Raw genomic sequence first — 16,020 nt, 5'->3', positions numbered from 1 at the left:
GGGTGGGGTCGGGTCCGGGGGTGGGGAGGTGGGTGGGAGCGGGAGTTGGGTCAGGTCCGGGGGCTGGGGGGGAGAGCGGAGGTCAGGTCCGGTATGGGGAGGGGTCTGGTCCGGGGGCGGGGGGAGGGGAAACGGGAGTCGAGTCGGGTCTGGTCCTGGGTCTGGGCGGGGGGAGGGGAAGCGGGAGTCGAGTCTCGTCTGGTCCGAGGGCGGGGGTTGGGTCTGGGGTCGGGTCCGGGAGTGGCGGGGGGGTCGGGAGGAAGCAGGAACTCGGAGTGGGAATTGCACGCAGCCCCAGTGAGGCCATTCGGCCAGGGCTAGGGGCTGCGTGCTTAGGGCCCCTCCCACACAGTTTTGGGCGGTTGGAACTGCTGCAGATGCGCGCCCACTGTAGCGCGCCTGTGCAGAGGTCCCAACACTGTTTTCAGCGCAGGGACCTGGCTCCGCCCCCCACAGCTTGTGCTGCGCCGCGCCCAACTCCAGAGGACCTGCAGGGAGCCGGAGAATCAGTAAATATTTTTTAGGCGCACTTTTTGGCGCGAAAAAGGGACATCCAGGTCGGGGCTGCGCCGTTCTAGGCCCCACCCGAAACTTCCGGCCTCATATGTTGGAAAGTAGGTTACTTTTGTTGGCATGGCTTCAATTCAAACCCATTCAAACACTAAGCTTGTGTCAAATTAACTTCAAGAAGAGCAACAAGGGTGATCAACTTTATAAGATTTCTTGCAGATGAAAGTGCTCTGTCACCATTATTCCAAGGGCAGTGGTCACCTGGTCAAGTCAAATGCATATGAATGACTATTGCGTTTCTTATTCAAACTATAATAAGCCATTGTTATCTTAGATTTTTTTCAAGGGACAGTAAACTGAAGCAGGTTAGTGCAATGGTGCACAGCACATTTGGTCAAGACAGGTGCTAATTTCACTTCAGTAACTACACTTGATGTGATGATAAACACCATAGTGCAAATTCTAACCCGAGAGAGGTCTGCATTGCAGTGAAACTCTCATGCACCACTTCAGTATGCATTCTGCTAATGTTTTTACACTTGGTCTTAATCTGATCAGGTTGCAATAGTGTGTGCATTTCCTTACATTCAGTCTTGACTTTGGGCTACTGCTTTTATCTCCAGGATGGTAGCACGATCACCTTTTGAAGTTGCCACTGATTCTCTTTTTGGAAGGTTACCAGTGCTTCACGTACATCCCAATGCATGTTCCTTCTCAATCACCTATTCAAATTGAATTTGCTTTTCAAACCTAATGCCTAAACTTTAATTTTGTTTATGCCAGGCAGCACTGTAAGGATAACAGAGTTATATTTGTTCTGAAATATTTCACATTGGGTCTTTACTGTTCAGAAACTAGGACAGAATTGAGGTAATTTTAGATTTTAATCATTTTTTCATTGCCATCTTATTGCAGTGTGCCCATAAAGGGATAATGAGGTAGCAGGGACTGTAATTTAGAGAATTTGTACATAGCCGAATCCACATACTTCACTAAAATAAAATATGATATTGACCAGCTATTTAAAAAAAAACTTACGTATAGTCTGAATTGGCGTAATTTGTACCCAGGCTGATTATGCCAGATGGATGAATGGCAGTTAGGTTTAACTTCTAGGTTTGTGAAGATATGATTTATGGACTTGATTTTTACTGTGCTTGTGATACATTTGCTGTAGTTCTGTTTTTTGGTTAAAAAAAATGGGCCAGTCATTTTTCTTAAGTCTTAGAATGTTCTAGTAAGAATTGGAAGAAGTTATGGAAGTTTCCTGTAAAAATCAGGAAAATGTTGATTAATTATATCCCTGAATTGCATTGCATAAGACTCAAATTGCCTGCGCAATGATTTCTTCCCCTCTCCCATGATATACAAAGTGTGTCGCCACACTGAAAAATTCCTACCTGCTGTGAGACCAAATTTGTGGTTTTGGGCTGGCTAGTCTAGCAGAGTAGCTGAGGCAACTGCAGGGAGATCTTGTGCTGAAATTACTGTCGTTCTAGCCATCACTTCCACAGCACTTCCCTCAGTTCTTCAAGCTATTAAATTCTTGATGTCTCTCCAGAACTGAACCACCAATGCTGCACCTCAGTGATGCTACTTTCACAATGAGCCTTCAGCGTCAGTGCAATATCCTCTTGGGTGCCAATCAAGCATTAAAAATGCAGTAGAAAACAGACAAACCATGTTGGCATGCTGCTAATAAGACCACCTGGAAGTGGATGTGGGCATCAGTATGAAAGCATTAGTCTGAAGCCCTGCCAATAATTTTATTTAAAAGGGAAAATACACTGTAGTTGGCTGCTGTGTCATTATTCACATTTTAGTAATTGAGAAGAATGGACTAGCTTGCCAGCTCTTTTCAAAGATTAAGACTGTCATTGGCACTCTGAGGCCCATAAGCAATGGTCTGTACACGTGTTTGCGTATGGTTGTGCAGAACTTTGCCTATCTCTGTTTCACTGCAGTGTGAACATGCAGCATAAATAGAGCTTCAATTGTTGTGAATTGATAATGCAATAGTTGGTGGAGCATAAAATTGACATGGGTGTCTTAAAAAAGTGTACACTTTAATGTTTCTCTACACTATATGAACATTGGACTTCTTTGGTAGCACCTCCCAACGCCACGATCTCCACCATCAAGAAGGGTAGTGGTGCATGGCAACACCATCACCTACAATTCACACACCATCACAACTTGGACATAAATTACCATTATCTCATGATGGCTGGGTCAAAATATTGGAACTCCCTACCAAGCAGCATTGTGGGAGTATCTTGGGAAAATAGGAATATGAGTAAGCCATTCAGCCCCTCGAGCCTGTTAGATCATTTACCCACCTTGCTTCCATGTACCTGAATACCCTTGCCTACCAAAAATCTGTCCATCTCAGTTTTCACTTGTTCAATTAACCTAACCTCAAGAGCTTTTTCGGCGAGGGAGTTCCAGATTTCCACTACCCATTGTGTGAAGAAGTGCTTTTTCACACCACCCCTGAACGGCCGAGCTCTAATTTTAAAGTTGTGCCTCCTTCTTCTGGACAACTCCACTAGACGAAGTAGTTTCTCTTCATCTACCCTAGAAATTCTGTAATCATCTTAAACACCTCAATGAGATCACCTCTTAATCGTCTATACTCAAAGGAATACAAGCCTAGACTATTAAACTTTCCCTCCAAAATGTAACCTTTTTAGCCCCAGTATCATCTGGTGAATCTGTGCTGCCCCTTCACCACATGGATTTCAGCAGAAGAAAGCTGACCACCACCACCTCGAGGGCAGCTGGGGATGAGCAATAAGTTACTGACCTTGCCAGCAATGCCCATATCCCGAGAATGATTTTACAAAAAAATCTTCAGAGTACTTACTGGAACTTTAAACTCAAACCTCAAACTTGGTTGCCACATCTGTTATGAAGTAATCTTTGACTCTTTTCATCTCTATATTTTGAGTTGCAAAAAACTGACTATCTTCTTGGTCTATTGAAAACAGTAACCACACCGTACCATATTCCTCACATAATTTTGATCTTGCAAAGATTCTATTTCGCTTTTTCATTTTAAGTATTCATTGAGTGAGGATGTGAGATCAACTCTATGCAAAGCAGGATAAATGTCACCATAAACTGATGAATGTGTGTAATTTTTAGACAGATGTCTTTTAAGACTAAGATAATTCTAGTCCCTGTTAGTATAACCCTAACCCTATATCTTACTGCTTTTTACTATTTCCTCAATAACTTCAACTCACAATAACCACAAGCCAGTCTTAATGTGTCACATTACTTAGGGTTACTATTCAACTTAAAATAAATAATTCTCTTCATGCAAAGGAGTTAAGAAAAATTAATTTGTCTTTAATCCAATGTGTATAGTCTTTTTACATAAAATTACATAGTATTTACAGCACAGAAACAGGCCATTCGGCCCAACAGGTCCGTGTTGGATATTATGCTCCACACGAGCCTCCTCCCACCTTACTTCATCTCACCCTATCAACATATCCTAATCCTTCCTCCGTCATGTAGTTATCTAGGTTCCCCTTAAATGCATCTATGTTCGCCTCAACTACTCCCATGTGGTAACAGGTTCCACATTCTAACCACTGCCTGGGCAAATAAGTTTCTCCTGAATTCATTATTGGATTTATTGGTGGCTATCTTATATTTATGGCCCCTAGTTTTGGACTCCCCGTAAGTGGCATCATCTTCTCTACATCTACCCTGTTGAACCCCTTCATAATTTTAAAGACCTCTTAATTAACATGACTCAGTAGAATGGTGGAAATGCATAGCAGATGTTTCATGTGGAGAAGAATTTAATCCAGTTCTAAAAGCCGGTCTCCATCCAAATTTTGAGCACCATGTCATGAAAAGGATTTTTTCCTTTAGTCTAACCAGGCCTGCCTTCCCAGTCATGGGCACTAGATGTCCTTGTACACATCCATACAAGATCATATGCAGCCACTTATTTTTGCAGTTGCTTAACTTGATGGCATATTCTGCAGAAGCAGCTTTCCATCCCTGCAGCTTGATGTTGTTAAATCTGGCTGTGCATCATCTTGAAACTTATCCACTAGGATTAGTAGAAATCTGCCAAGATTTTATAAATTATGTTCGTAGACGACAGCAACAACAACAATGTATGTTTATATAGCACCTTTTTATGTAGTGAAACGTCCCAAAGCGCTTCACAGGAGTATTATGAGATAAAAGATTTGACACTGAGCAGCATAAGTAGAAATTAGCGCAGGCGACCAAAAGCTTGGTCAAAGATGTAGGTTTTAAGGAGTGTCTTGAAGGAGGAAAGAGAGGTAGAGAGGCGACGAGGTTTAGGCAGTGAGTTCCAGAGCTTGGGGCCTAGGCAAAAGAGCGATTATAATCAGGGATGCACAGGAGGGCAGAATTAGAGGAGCGCAGACATCTCGCGGGGAGGGGGGGGCGGGTGGGGGGCTGAAGGAGATTACAGAGATAAGGGGCGAGGTCATGAAGAGATTTGAAAATAAGGATGAGAATTTTGAAATTGAGTTGCTTAACCAGAAGCTGCTGTAGGTCAGCGAGCACAGGGGTGATGGGTGAGCGGGACTTGGTGCGAGTTAGGACATGGGCAGCTGAGTTTTGGATCACCTCTAGCTTATGTAGGGTAGAATGTGGGAGACCTGCCAGGAGTGCATTGGAATAGTCAAGTCTAGAGATAACAAGGGTATGGATGAGGGCTTCAGCAGCGGATGAGCTGAGGCAAGGGCGGAGACGGGCGATGTTACAGAGGTGGAAATAGGCGGTCTTAGTTATGCTGTGAATATGTGGTCAAAAGCTAATTTCAGGGTCAAATATGACACCAAGGCAGACAACTAAATGAACAATTCTCATCTCTGTGTTTGTTTTTGGGGCCGTAATAACTCTTTAATAATCATTTCAAGTTGCAATTTAGTTTAGAATCCGGTAGGAAAATAATCATTGTTGCCTGTTCGGAACAGGTGAAAATTCCTGCCTAGAAACCCTTCTCAGTCATTCTGCTGTTTATATACCAATCCTTAAATCGGATTGCTTAAGGAGATACCTGTTGGTTGCCCTGTTCATTCAGGTTCCAGATGTCCTGTTTCCATATTCAACTCACATTTTCAGCAATTTAGTGGACAAAACTGTTTTGAACTGAGCCTGTTAGATGTCCTGCTGCAGCAAAATCTGGGCCAATTTTATGCCCAAATATTTGTTCTATACTCATTTGGAACAGAAATACTTGATATGCAAAGCAGATGTTCAGATGTATACAGTTCTTTCTGTTATGAGCTTTAAGCACAATGCAGCAGGCCTGTTAAATAGATAAACGGTAATACAAAAGCAAAATACTGCGGATGCTGGATTATATATATTATAAATAGATAAACGGTCTAGGCAAAGTCTTTTTAAGTAGACTCGATAAAGTAGTATTTAATGAATGCTATAGCAGAGGGAGGAAAAAAAAGTAGTGTGGAACTGGTAAACTACTGATGAAGATCAAAATACACCAGGGGTCAGTATAACTTCATATCAAGTGGTGCTGGGATTCCATTCAATGAAGACTTGTTAAAGAGGAAGCATAACTTATAGCTAAGAACTGTTCTCGATAAAAATTGGGGTTTTCACTTAGCAGTCTCATTAGTGGCTGGTCAGGGTGTTATTTCTTTTCCTCAGTCTCTTAGTAGAGGCCTAAATTTGGTGAGATTTGAATGAACACCAAGTTTATTCCTCAGGTGTGACATGGAAAGAAGAATGCTGTTGAATACACATAATGAAGGAGACCTCTTTGCTTGTATTCCTCCAATTCTCTGCTCCATTCTCCGCTGCAAAAACTAGATTGGGCTTCACAGAGGAGTTCTGTAAACGAAGATAATTTAAGAAAAAGAAAAATTGAAAAACACAGGAAGGAAATTAATGAGTAGTTATTTACCATTGGTAATACTGACTGGCAGAGCTGCCTTTCTTTTTAAGACAACTTTAAAATTTAAATTTGGTTCAAAGTATGAAAGTGTTCCACACCCTAAACTGATGTAGTCATGCGACCTGTGATTTGTACACATTACCCAGATTGTCTCACAACTCATTCTGCCGACTGTTTCTGAGATGAAAACATTGAGTTACATTGCTTATTCTATTGTTTCTGTTCAGAGGACATTTAGGGCTCAAAATTCAGTGTAGCCCAGTTTGAGGCGGTGACACTACCTGGTTGCTAACTTTAGCGCCAGCTGATGTTCACCGCCTCCAACCGGGATATTCACTTTTAGCGCCCCAAGAGGGGAGTGGAGCGCTAAGGGAAACGTTCTACGCTCCTCTTTTTGTGCTAACCCTGATTCCTGGGGCGCAACCGCGGGAGCGCTGCTGCAGTTCTAGCACTCGGAAACCGGCATCCTAGTGCCTAAAAGGGAGGTCAGCTAGACCACTCGAAAAATTAAAAGAAAAGTCAAGGCAGCTAAAGACCAGTGTCCAGCATTTAGGAGAGATGCATTAATGGGAAAAAAAATTATTTTAACTGCCCACTTGCTCCCCCTCAGACATACTGTCCCGGCAGCTTCTTTGTAACGCTTGCTTTCCCTGTCGAAAGTAGCGGCAGGCGCTGCGGCAGGCAAAAGCAGTCACCTTTGCGACCGCGGCGCTACAGGGACATTGCACACCCTTGACGTCACCAAGTGGGTGATGCTAGAACGCACAGTGCTAACTGTTAGCGCGCCGCTAAACCTCCACTGAAGTTCGCGGGAGGCACTGATAGCGAGGCGCTCGGGCAGTAAGTGCTTATCGGCCCATTAGCGCCCCTCTCGGGTGCTAACGGGTGGCACTAAGCAAATGTATTTTGAGCCATTAATCTCTTGTGGATCATGCACATAACTTTACATCTTTTTATTAACATTTGTTTTTCTAAAACAGGTCTTTGTTGTCCAAATTGTTAGACCTTTTACATTTCATGTTAGTGAAATTTGATTTCATTTTCAAATTGAGAAACCACAAAAATTCAGATTAATCTCAAACACATGCATCAATAAAGAGAAAAAAAAAATATTGTTTATTGACTTGAATGTATTGTTGCAACATTAAGTGAAAAATTTCATATTTTCATCCAGAATATTGCATCTCAATTATGGTATTTTTTGTGTGTTGCTTAAATTGATTTATTTCTTCAAGTGCTCATTTGGGCCCCAAGTTTCGACATGATTTGCTCCTGATTTTTAGGAGCAACTGGTGTAGAATGGAGTATCTTAGAAATCGGAATTCTCGACATTTAGTTTGCTCCAGTTCTAGTCAGTGAGAACAGTTTCACTTTGGAACAGAATTTTTTTTTCAAAAGGGGGCGTGTCCGGCCACTTACGCCTGATTTCAAAGTTTCGTCAGTGAAAACTTACTCCAAACTAACTTAGAATGGAGTAAGTGAAGATTTTTGTACGCTCGAAAAAACCTTGTCTACACTTTAGAAAATCAGGCGTAGGTTACAAATTATTTTGAGCCATTAATCTCTTGCGGATCATGCACATAACTTTACATCTTTTTATTAACATTTGTTTTTCTAAAACAGGTCTTTGTTGTCCAAATTGTTAGACCTTTTGCATTTCAAGGTCTGGGGGGGGGAGCGGCGTCAGTGGCTGGCCGGCAGCCGAAGAATCAGCAGCGGACCGACGTGAGGCCATTCGGCCACAGGATATCAGCGGTTTCAGTGGCTGGCCGGCAGCCGAAGAATCAACACCTGACACGCAGCTCTTTATGGTGCTTGAGGCCATTCGGTCACGCTTTAGGGGCGGCGTCAGTGGCTCGACGGCAGCCGAAGATACAGCAGCAGCCTTCGAGCTGTGAGGGGGACTGAGGCCATTTGGACAGGGAGAGGCAGCCACATCGACAGTTTTATATTTAAATTTGCAAAGTTGAATTGGCACTCTTATTTCTCCAAACACACAGTCCTTAATTTGCATTCACCAATGCAGCACCGGTTCTGCAAGTTTAGCAGTGAAAAGCTGAACTCACTGATTTCAGCAGGTGATTTATTCAGCAGTGCTGCTAAAAGCACTCCCTCACACACAGAAATATCAAAAAAAAATTAAATTACAAGCCTTTGCAGGGGTCCAAGAAACAAATCTTCACTTTTTCTGCAGTCCTTTTAAAAATGGGCAAGTGCCAATGTTTGTGTGAGACTGCGCTTGCGCGCACGCTCCAACGCGCACGCGCAGGGTTGCCGGCACCATGAAGGCTAATTTAAATTGTACCTGCCCCCTGCTACTTAGAAAATCGGCGCAAGTGTTAGGCTCCGCCCCCTGCTGCGAAGAGCGCGCCGCGCCAAGCAGACATCGAGCTCCAGGGAGCTCGAGAATATCGGACTTGTTTTTTAAGCTCAGTTTTCGGCGCAAAAAACAGGCGCCCAGTTCGGAGGTGCGCCGTTTTCGCCGCGGGATGAAACTTGGGGCCTTGATGTTGAAGACTCTTCATTTATTGGGTGACTTGTGTTATTACTTTGTTCTCCTGTGGGAAACATAGGAGTATATGAACATGAATGTTATTCTGGCTGAGCTTAAGGTGTAATTTTCTCTGCCCCATTGCACTTCTGTCGTGAGTCAATGGCAATGTCGGGGGATGGGTTATTGACGTAACTCCTTGACATCACTGATTGCCAAAAAAACAATCTGGAATAGTTGAAAGGTTGAGCAATGTATTGACTAGTTGTGTAGGTTCGTTAAATTTTGAAAAGATTATTCAAATTTCTCATTTGTTTATTTTGGTCTCCTACTTAGTCGGTGCCAAATGGCAAAAATACTTAGTAGTGGAATGTATTTCACTCAAAACACAAAGATTTTTTGAAGGTTTTTTTCAGTTACTGTGTTTTTTTTTTACGTGATCATGTTTGGTGAAATATGGATGTGTGGATTCGAAAGCAATACTTTATTTTGTCCCTTTCCCCCCTCCAGCTGAATGTGACAATTCGGACATCTTTACAGAGGCTCCAGGAACAGATTAGCCAGCTGAAGGATTCTTTGTTGCGAAATTTGTCAATACGCCAGATGTATCCTTTTAAAACCTTTTCTTTTTTCATGGTTGTGCAGGCCCAAGTTGTTACAAGTTATTAGATAAACTGAAATATATATATTCAATACATAAAATATATATATATGCACTGTCTCTATTGAAAATGTGGCAAAAGATGATGATTGTATAATTTGAGCAGATCTTTTACTAAAAGAAATGCTGTGAAAGATATTGTGGTGAAATGTACTTGAAGTGCACTATCTCTGCCTTTTCTAAATAGTATAATACAGGAACTGAAATGAGTGCTGTCTAACTATAGGCTTTGTTTGTATGCTGGTGGAGAAGCTACAGGAAAGTTAGTGAGTTGTATGCACATCATACCAGCTGAAATCTAATCCCTTTAAGGAAACTTGTTTATATTACAAATATAGCTAAAATACAAAACTAAGTTTGTGGGTTAATATAAAAATAACTGATACTCAGAAGGAAAATATGTTTGAGAAGCACAGAAGACATAATAAACTGTGAGACTGTGCAACTGCTATATACATTTGCTTGGGTTTTGGCTTTCATTTAATCAAAAAAATAGTGGGATGTATACAGATCTTTCAAATTCTAAAAGGCAAGGATAATTTAGATGTGAGCAAGTTAATTAAAATGTGATTATAGAATTAGATTGCATGAGTACAAAACTCACATGCCCAAAGTGAAACTTTGTATCTAGTGGATTGTGCATATTCACAACTTGCTTTGAATATTGGCCACAAAAATCTTGACCACTAATTGAAGGACAAGTAATCTGCACAATGCAAAATTTAAACTTGCCTGATATAATGCATTTATAAATGGTACAATTTTAAAGGGGGTGCAGGAACAGAGAGGCCTGGGAGGTATATGTACATAAATCTGTGAAGGAAGCATGACAAGTTGAGAAGGCTGATATTTTTTTTTAAAGTATACGGGTTCCATGGCTTTATAAACAGAGGGGCATAGAGTACAAAATCAAGAAACTTCTTTAATAATTCATATTCAGTACACAGCTTGAAGCAGACAGGCGTCAAAATTTGGTGGACGATTTGTTAACAAGAGAGCGACAGCTTCAAACATCCTTCAAGAAGGATGGCACAGAGCCTGATGTGATGAGGTATGATTTACATTGAACGTTCTTTAATTTGAAAACTTTTAAGTTGCAGAACACAATGGGGCTAAAATTCCTGCCTCGCCAACTCCGTATGAAGTGCAGATGGACCCGGTGAGGCCTCGCAAGGCCGATTTTCAGGGCGTGATGCACATGCGTCGAAAACCAGCTTTTCCGATCTGTCAAGATTTCTCTTGACAGATCCTCCGCATCCCTGGGAGAAGGACATCTGCACGGGAGAGATTGGGCTATTTGCCCAACTCATGCCCAGCAAATGTCCTTCAAACTTTTACGCCTGGTGAAAGCAGATGCATAGGCTACTTTTACCAGTGTAAGAGTTTTAATACATTTAAATACACATTTTTATAGTAAAAACCCTCTCCATTAAGGCAAGTTTATTTTGAACTATTAAAACACATTAAAAAAATTCCAAAAAAGACTTCTTTTTTCTAAAACATTTAATTACATTTAATTTCAATTAATTTTAAATATATGAACTGTTTTATTTATTTATTATGCTGTGTTTGGGTGTTTTTGGGGTTTTTCCTCATTGATAGTAATGGTAACTTGTACAAATGGAGTTCCCATTATTATCATTGAGAATACTGCATTGTGATTGGTTGTCCAGACCCACATGACTCCAACTTGGACTTGCGTATCTCGAAGACAGGTCGCCATGCACTGCGCAGCGAATCTAGGCCTCTGAGCTGGATCTTGCATTTCTCGAAGACCAACAGGTAGATTCGTAGATTTTTTTGGGGGTCGGAGGCGTTCATACGAAGGAAGCCTCCGACCTCAATTTCAAGCACAGTATTTTCTGTTTGGATTTGCTGCAGTATTATCAAGTTTTTTTTTTTGAAAACTTTTGCTATTGTACAAATGTAGTTAAATAGTTTTGTCCTTTTACTAAGATACCGAGTAATATTTTGATACCTGTCGTAACTGATCCTTTGTAGCATCTGGCTAGTACAGAGCTTGGTGTGCAGAACCTAGAGGAATCAGTGCTTCGTTTCAGAATGAAAAGAAAGACTTTCAATTCATATATTGCAGTTTATGTCCTCCGAACATCCCAAACATCCCAAACTGCTTCATTGCCAATAAATTACATTTGAAGTGTAGTTACTGTTATTTCCTTCTTTACTCAGAGTGGTTAAAATATGGAACCTGCTATCAAAGGGATTAGTTGAGGTGAATAGTATAGATGTATTTAAGGGGAAGCTAGATAAGTACAGGAGGGAGAAAGGAATAGAAGGATATGGTGATAGGATTAGGTGAAATAAGTTGAAGGCGGCTCGTGTGGAGCATAAACACAGACATTGACCTGTTTGGCCGAATGGCCTGCTTCTGTACTGTTAAATCTATGTAATTATGTCGGCAAATGCAGCAGCCAGTTTGCCAACAGCTAGGTCCACAAATATCAATTGGATAAATAACTGGTTAATCTTTTTATCGTGGTGTTGAAGGAGGAATAAATGTTGGCCAGAACACCAGAAGAGCTGTTGGAGCCATCTTCAAATAGTATCATGGGATCTTTAATGTCCACCTGTAAAGACATTTGGGGCCTCAGTTTAACATCTCCTTTGAAAGACGGTGTCTCATGCAGTACAGCACTCCTTCAGAGTTGTACTGAAGTGTCAGTCTAGATTATGTGCTCAAGTCATGGGGTGGGGCTTGACCCCACAACCTTTTGCCTCTCCAACAAGCAAGAGTTTAACCACCTCCCCTTGATTTTGGACGCCATTACCATTGCCGAATCCCCCACCATCAACATCCTGGGGGTCACCATTGACCAGAAACGTAACTGGACCAGCCACATAAATACTGTGGCAACAAGAACGGGTCAGAGGCTGGGTATTCTGTGGTGAGTGTCTCACCTCCAGACTCCCAAAACCTTTCCACCATCTACAAGTCACAAGTCAGGAGTGTGATGGAATACTCTCCACTTGTCTGGATGAGTGCAGCTCCAACAACACTCAAGAGGCTCGACACTATCCAGGACAAAGCAAGCAGCCCAATTGATTGGCACCCCATCCACCACCTTCAACATTCACTCCCTCCGCCACTGGCGCACCGTGGCTGCAGTGTGTATCATCTACAAGATACACTGCACCAATTCTCCGCGGCTTCTTCGGCAGCACCTCCCAAACCCGCGACCTCTACCACCTAGAGGGACAAGGGCAACAAGCACCTGGGAACACCATCACTTGCAAGTTCCCCTCAAAGTCACACACCATCCTGACTTGGAAATATATCATGGTTCCTTCATTGTCGCTGGGTCAAAATCCTGGAACTCCCTTACTAACAGCACTGTGGGAGTACCTTCACTACAAGGACTGCAGCGGTTCAAGATGGCAGCTCACCACCAGCTTCTCTAGGGCAATCAGGGATGGGCAATAAATGCTGGCCTTGCTAACGACGCCCACATCCCGGAACGAATTTTAAAAAAGGTGAAAATGCTTCCATTGAGCCAACCTGAAATTTAATATATTCTCCAGTTCTGTTGTCTCTTTGGAAATCGTGAATGTGATATGAATTAGTGTGGTCAGGGGCCTGATGCTTGACTGCAAAGTTCTACGGATTCTGAGGCTGAGAGTGCTCAATATATGGAGTGGCTATAAAGATATTGTTATACTGTGTACAAACATCACCTGCGGGATTTGAATATTCCATCATTCGTTTTGTTAAGTTGCTTTGATGTGAATCCTTTGGGAAATTTGGAACATTAACCTGCATGTTTAGATCTGATCCAATGATGCATATTTAACTTATTAGAAAACAACAAAACAAAGAGTTTGTTATTTGTCTTTGTTATCCGACATTAACCTCTTTATGAGCACATATGTAAGTGAAAGGAGATTGGGTGATTCATGGGATAGAACACATCTTTTTACTTTGTGTTCAAAGTCAGCCAAGACTAATGTGAAAGTCAAATGAGTCTGTGCAGCCTCATTCCTCTTTTAACAGGCTATTAATCAACAGAAGAAAAATGGCCATAACTAAACACTAATTGACACTGAATTTCAATCTCATTATAAAGAGCCACAAGAAAGGATCGTGTAGAAAATGGGATCGTGTAGAAAATGGAATCGTGGTGCAGCCCACGTACACATTGAAATGAAAATGTAATTTCAACAATAATAAATTGCACTTATATAATACCTTTAACATAGAAAGACGTGCCAAGACACTTCACAGAAGCGTGGTCAGACAAAAATGGATGCCAAGCCAAAGAAGGAGATATTAAGAGGGATGACTTAAAGCTTGTACTAGACAGGAAGTGAGTGCATCTGTAAAGCTTTTACAACATTATTGGCTTCCATAGGGGACCTCGATTATAATTACGGAAATATAAATTTATAATGCAAAAAACTGACGTGTGACAAAAATATGGCAATATAAAATAAGATTTTGCAGACAAGAAGTGCACACATAAGATTTTTAATGTATAGCTATACTAGCTGAATTTCCATGGTGTTGTTCATGATAAGTTTGAGGTTTTGTGAGAACAGAGGTGTTACGCCAAGTAGTGTTATAAAGGATACTGATTTATCAAGATTGGGGCACATTAGAATCTGGGAGCACAGGGAAAGGGTCCAATCGGATCTAGAAGGAAAGTAATTGGTTCTGAGGGCACCATACGAGAGGATGGAGGTCTAGAAGCATTGTCGATAGCATTCAGGAAGCAGTGGGATAGGTGCTGGGATCACTGGGAGCACACTCAAAAGAACTCCGAACTTTGTAAAGGGAGGATCCTGAGGTGTGGAATCATTGGGAGGGTGGTCTCGGGAATTGTGAGCACTGGGAGGGCAGTCTGCAAGGTGGAGTTTTGTTAGTGTGTCTTGGAGCAAGGCACCTGTGGTCTAGGGAAGAGGTGCTGGGAAAGTGTGTATGGGGGCTGGGGGGAGGGTGGGGGGAGCAGGTTCCAGCAACCTTGAAGGAGAATGGCACCGAACTGTGCTCAGCACAATCGGTGTCCCTCATATTGACCAGTTCACAGACACTTTCAACAGACGCCACCCCCACCACTTTCCCTCTCATCATCAAGCTCCTGCCTTAGGCAACTATTATTATGTTTGCTAACTTAGAATAAACATAAATTTCCACAAACAAAAATAAACAAAAAATATTTCAAAGTTCATTGTTTATGCAATTTCCAAGATTTTATTCAAAAACAGTCCTTTAAATCCCAAGTATGGTTCACTTTTTTCACAACAGAAACATTTTAACGGAATTTGAAGCCTCACTGATGAGGGATGGGGCTGCGATCGACATAAACAGCAACCAATCAGGATAAATCCAATAATTCAAATTATTCTTCCAGCTAGGGTTAAATAATCTTTGTTTTGAATTTTAATTATCAAAGAAAGAACCATCAGTGCTATTAATCAAAGGTGCTATTAATATATGAACATGGACATGCATATTTATACTATTTCTTCTCCCCCACTCCTCTCTTGTCTATGTCCGCATGTAGCAAGAATTGTTGCTTGCTTTTGTTGACTGCCCAATTGAGATATGAGGATGTCAACTGGTCTCATGCCATTTTGATCTAAACAAGTGTTCTTGATTGTGTTAGTGACAGAAGGATAGTACAGGATGCTGCATTGGATGAGATGCTGCATTATTAAGGGAAGATTTGCTTTGGGCATTTATGTGTAACAAAATCATAATGTACTTATAAAGAACCTGTTTGATTTTTTTACATGTGCACGAGGGACATCTTACCCCATTGTGTTTCACAAAGATTTATGTTAGCACTTTAAAGAAAAAGGAACAGGATTTGTAGCATCTGAGTTCTTTCAATCCAACAATGAAGAACATTTTTAGACTAATGGACGAGTGTGTTTGAGTGACTGGAAATGTTAATTAAATGATAGCTTTGTTTCAGCAAGTTATCATAATGGTAACAGATTGGAATTTCTCTAAGAAGTCTCTGGTTATTGATAATAGCTATTTTTGTGTTCAATGTCATACACCCAGTCTTGATATCAAGTACTCCCACATTAGATGTAACAGGTTAGATGTAGAGTAAAAACTGATGGAGTCCTCAGAAGAACACCCCCTACTGCACCAAAGTGCTTTACCAACCATGCTGTAGTGTGAGTAAGTTTGCTAATTAGCCAGGAATTAGGGGCAGTGTTGTGCTATAAACCCATGTCTGCTATGGACTGGATTGACATTGCCCAATCTCATTTCACAGAGTTACCCTCACAACTTAGAGAGAGGAAACTTATCCCATCATTCTGGACTGGATTTGAACCCATATCCCAGAGGTGAAAGGTCCAGGTCTAACCTATCGCACTACTCGGTCAATAGCTTTTACTGAACTAGTTTCATGGTACATTAGTGAAGTACTCATGTGGTCTAATCTTATTGTAGCTGTGCTTTGATAGTGG

General features: G+C 41.5%; 1 protein-coding gene across 4 annotated transcripts in view; it reads left to right on the top strand.

Annotated features, from left to right (window-relative positions):
- Positions 1-16,020, top strand: part of stx8 (syntaxin 8) — a 164,460-nt gene that overhangs the window by 10,920 nt on the left and 137,520 nt on the right. For all 4 annotated transcript variants that reach the window (XR_011587388.1, XR_011587389.1, XM_070858197.1 and 1 more), the window contains exons 3-4: positions 9,429-9,523; positions 10,520-10,630. Coding sequence is in view for 2 of the 4 variants with exons in the window: in XM_070858197.1 (XP_070714298.1) it covers positions 9,429-9,523; positions 10,520-10,630 (206 nt within the window). In the remaining 2 variants the exon portion in view is untranslated. The remainder of the gene's footprint in view (positions 1-9,428; positions 9,524-10,519; positions 10,631-16,020) is intronic.

Source organism: Pristiophorus japonicus, chromosome 16 (genome assembly GCF_044704955.1).
Source record: "Pristiophorus japonicus isolate sPriJap1 chromosome 16, sPriJap1.hap1, whole genome shotgun sequence".
Lineage (NCBI taxonomy): Eukaryota > Metazoa > Chordata > Chondrichthyes > Pristiophoridae > Pristiophorus > Pristiophorus japonicus.
This window is presented reverse-complemented; position numbering and strand designations above follow the sequence as displayed.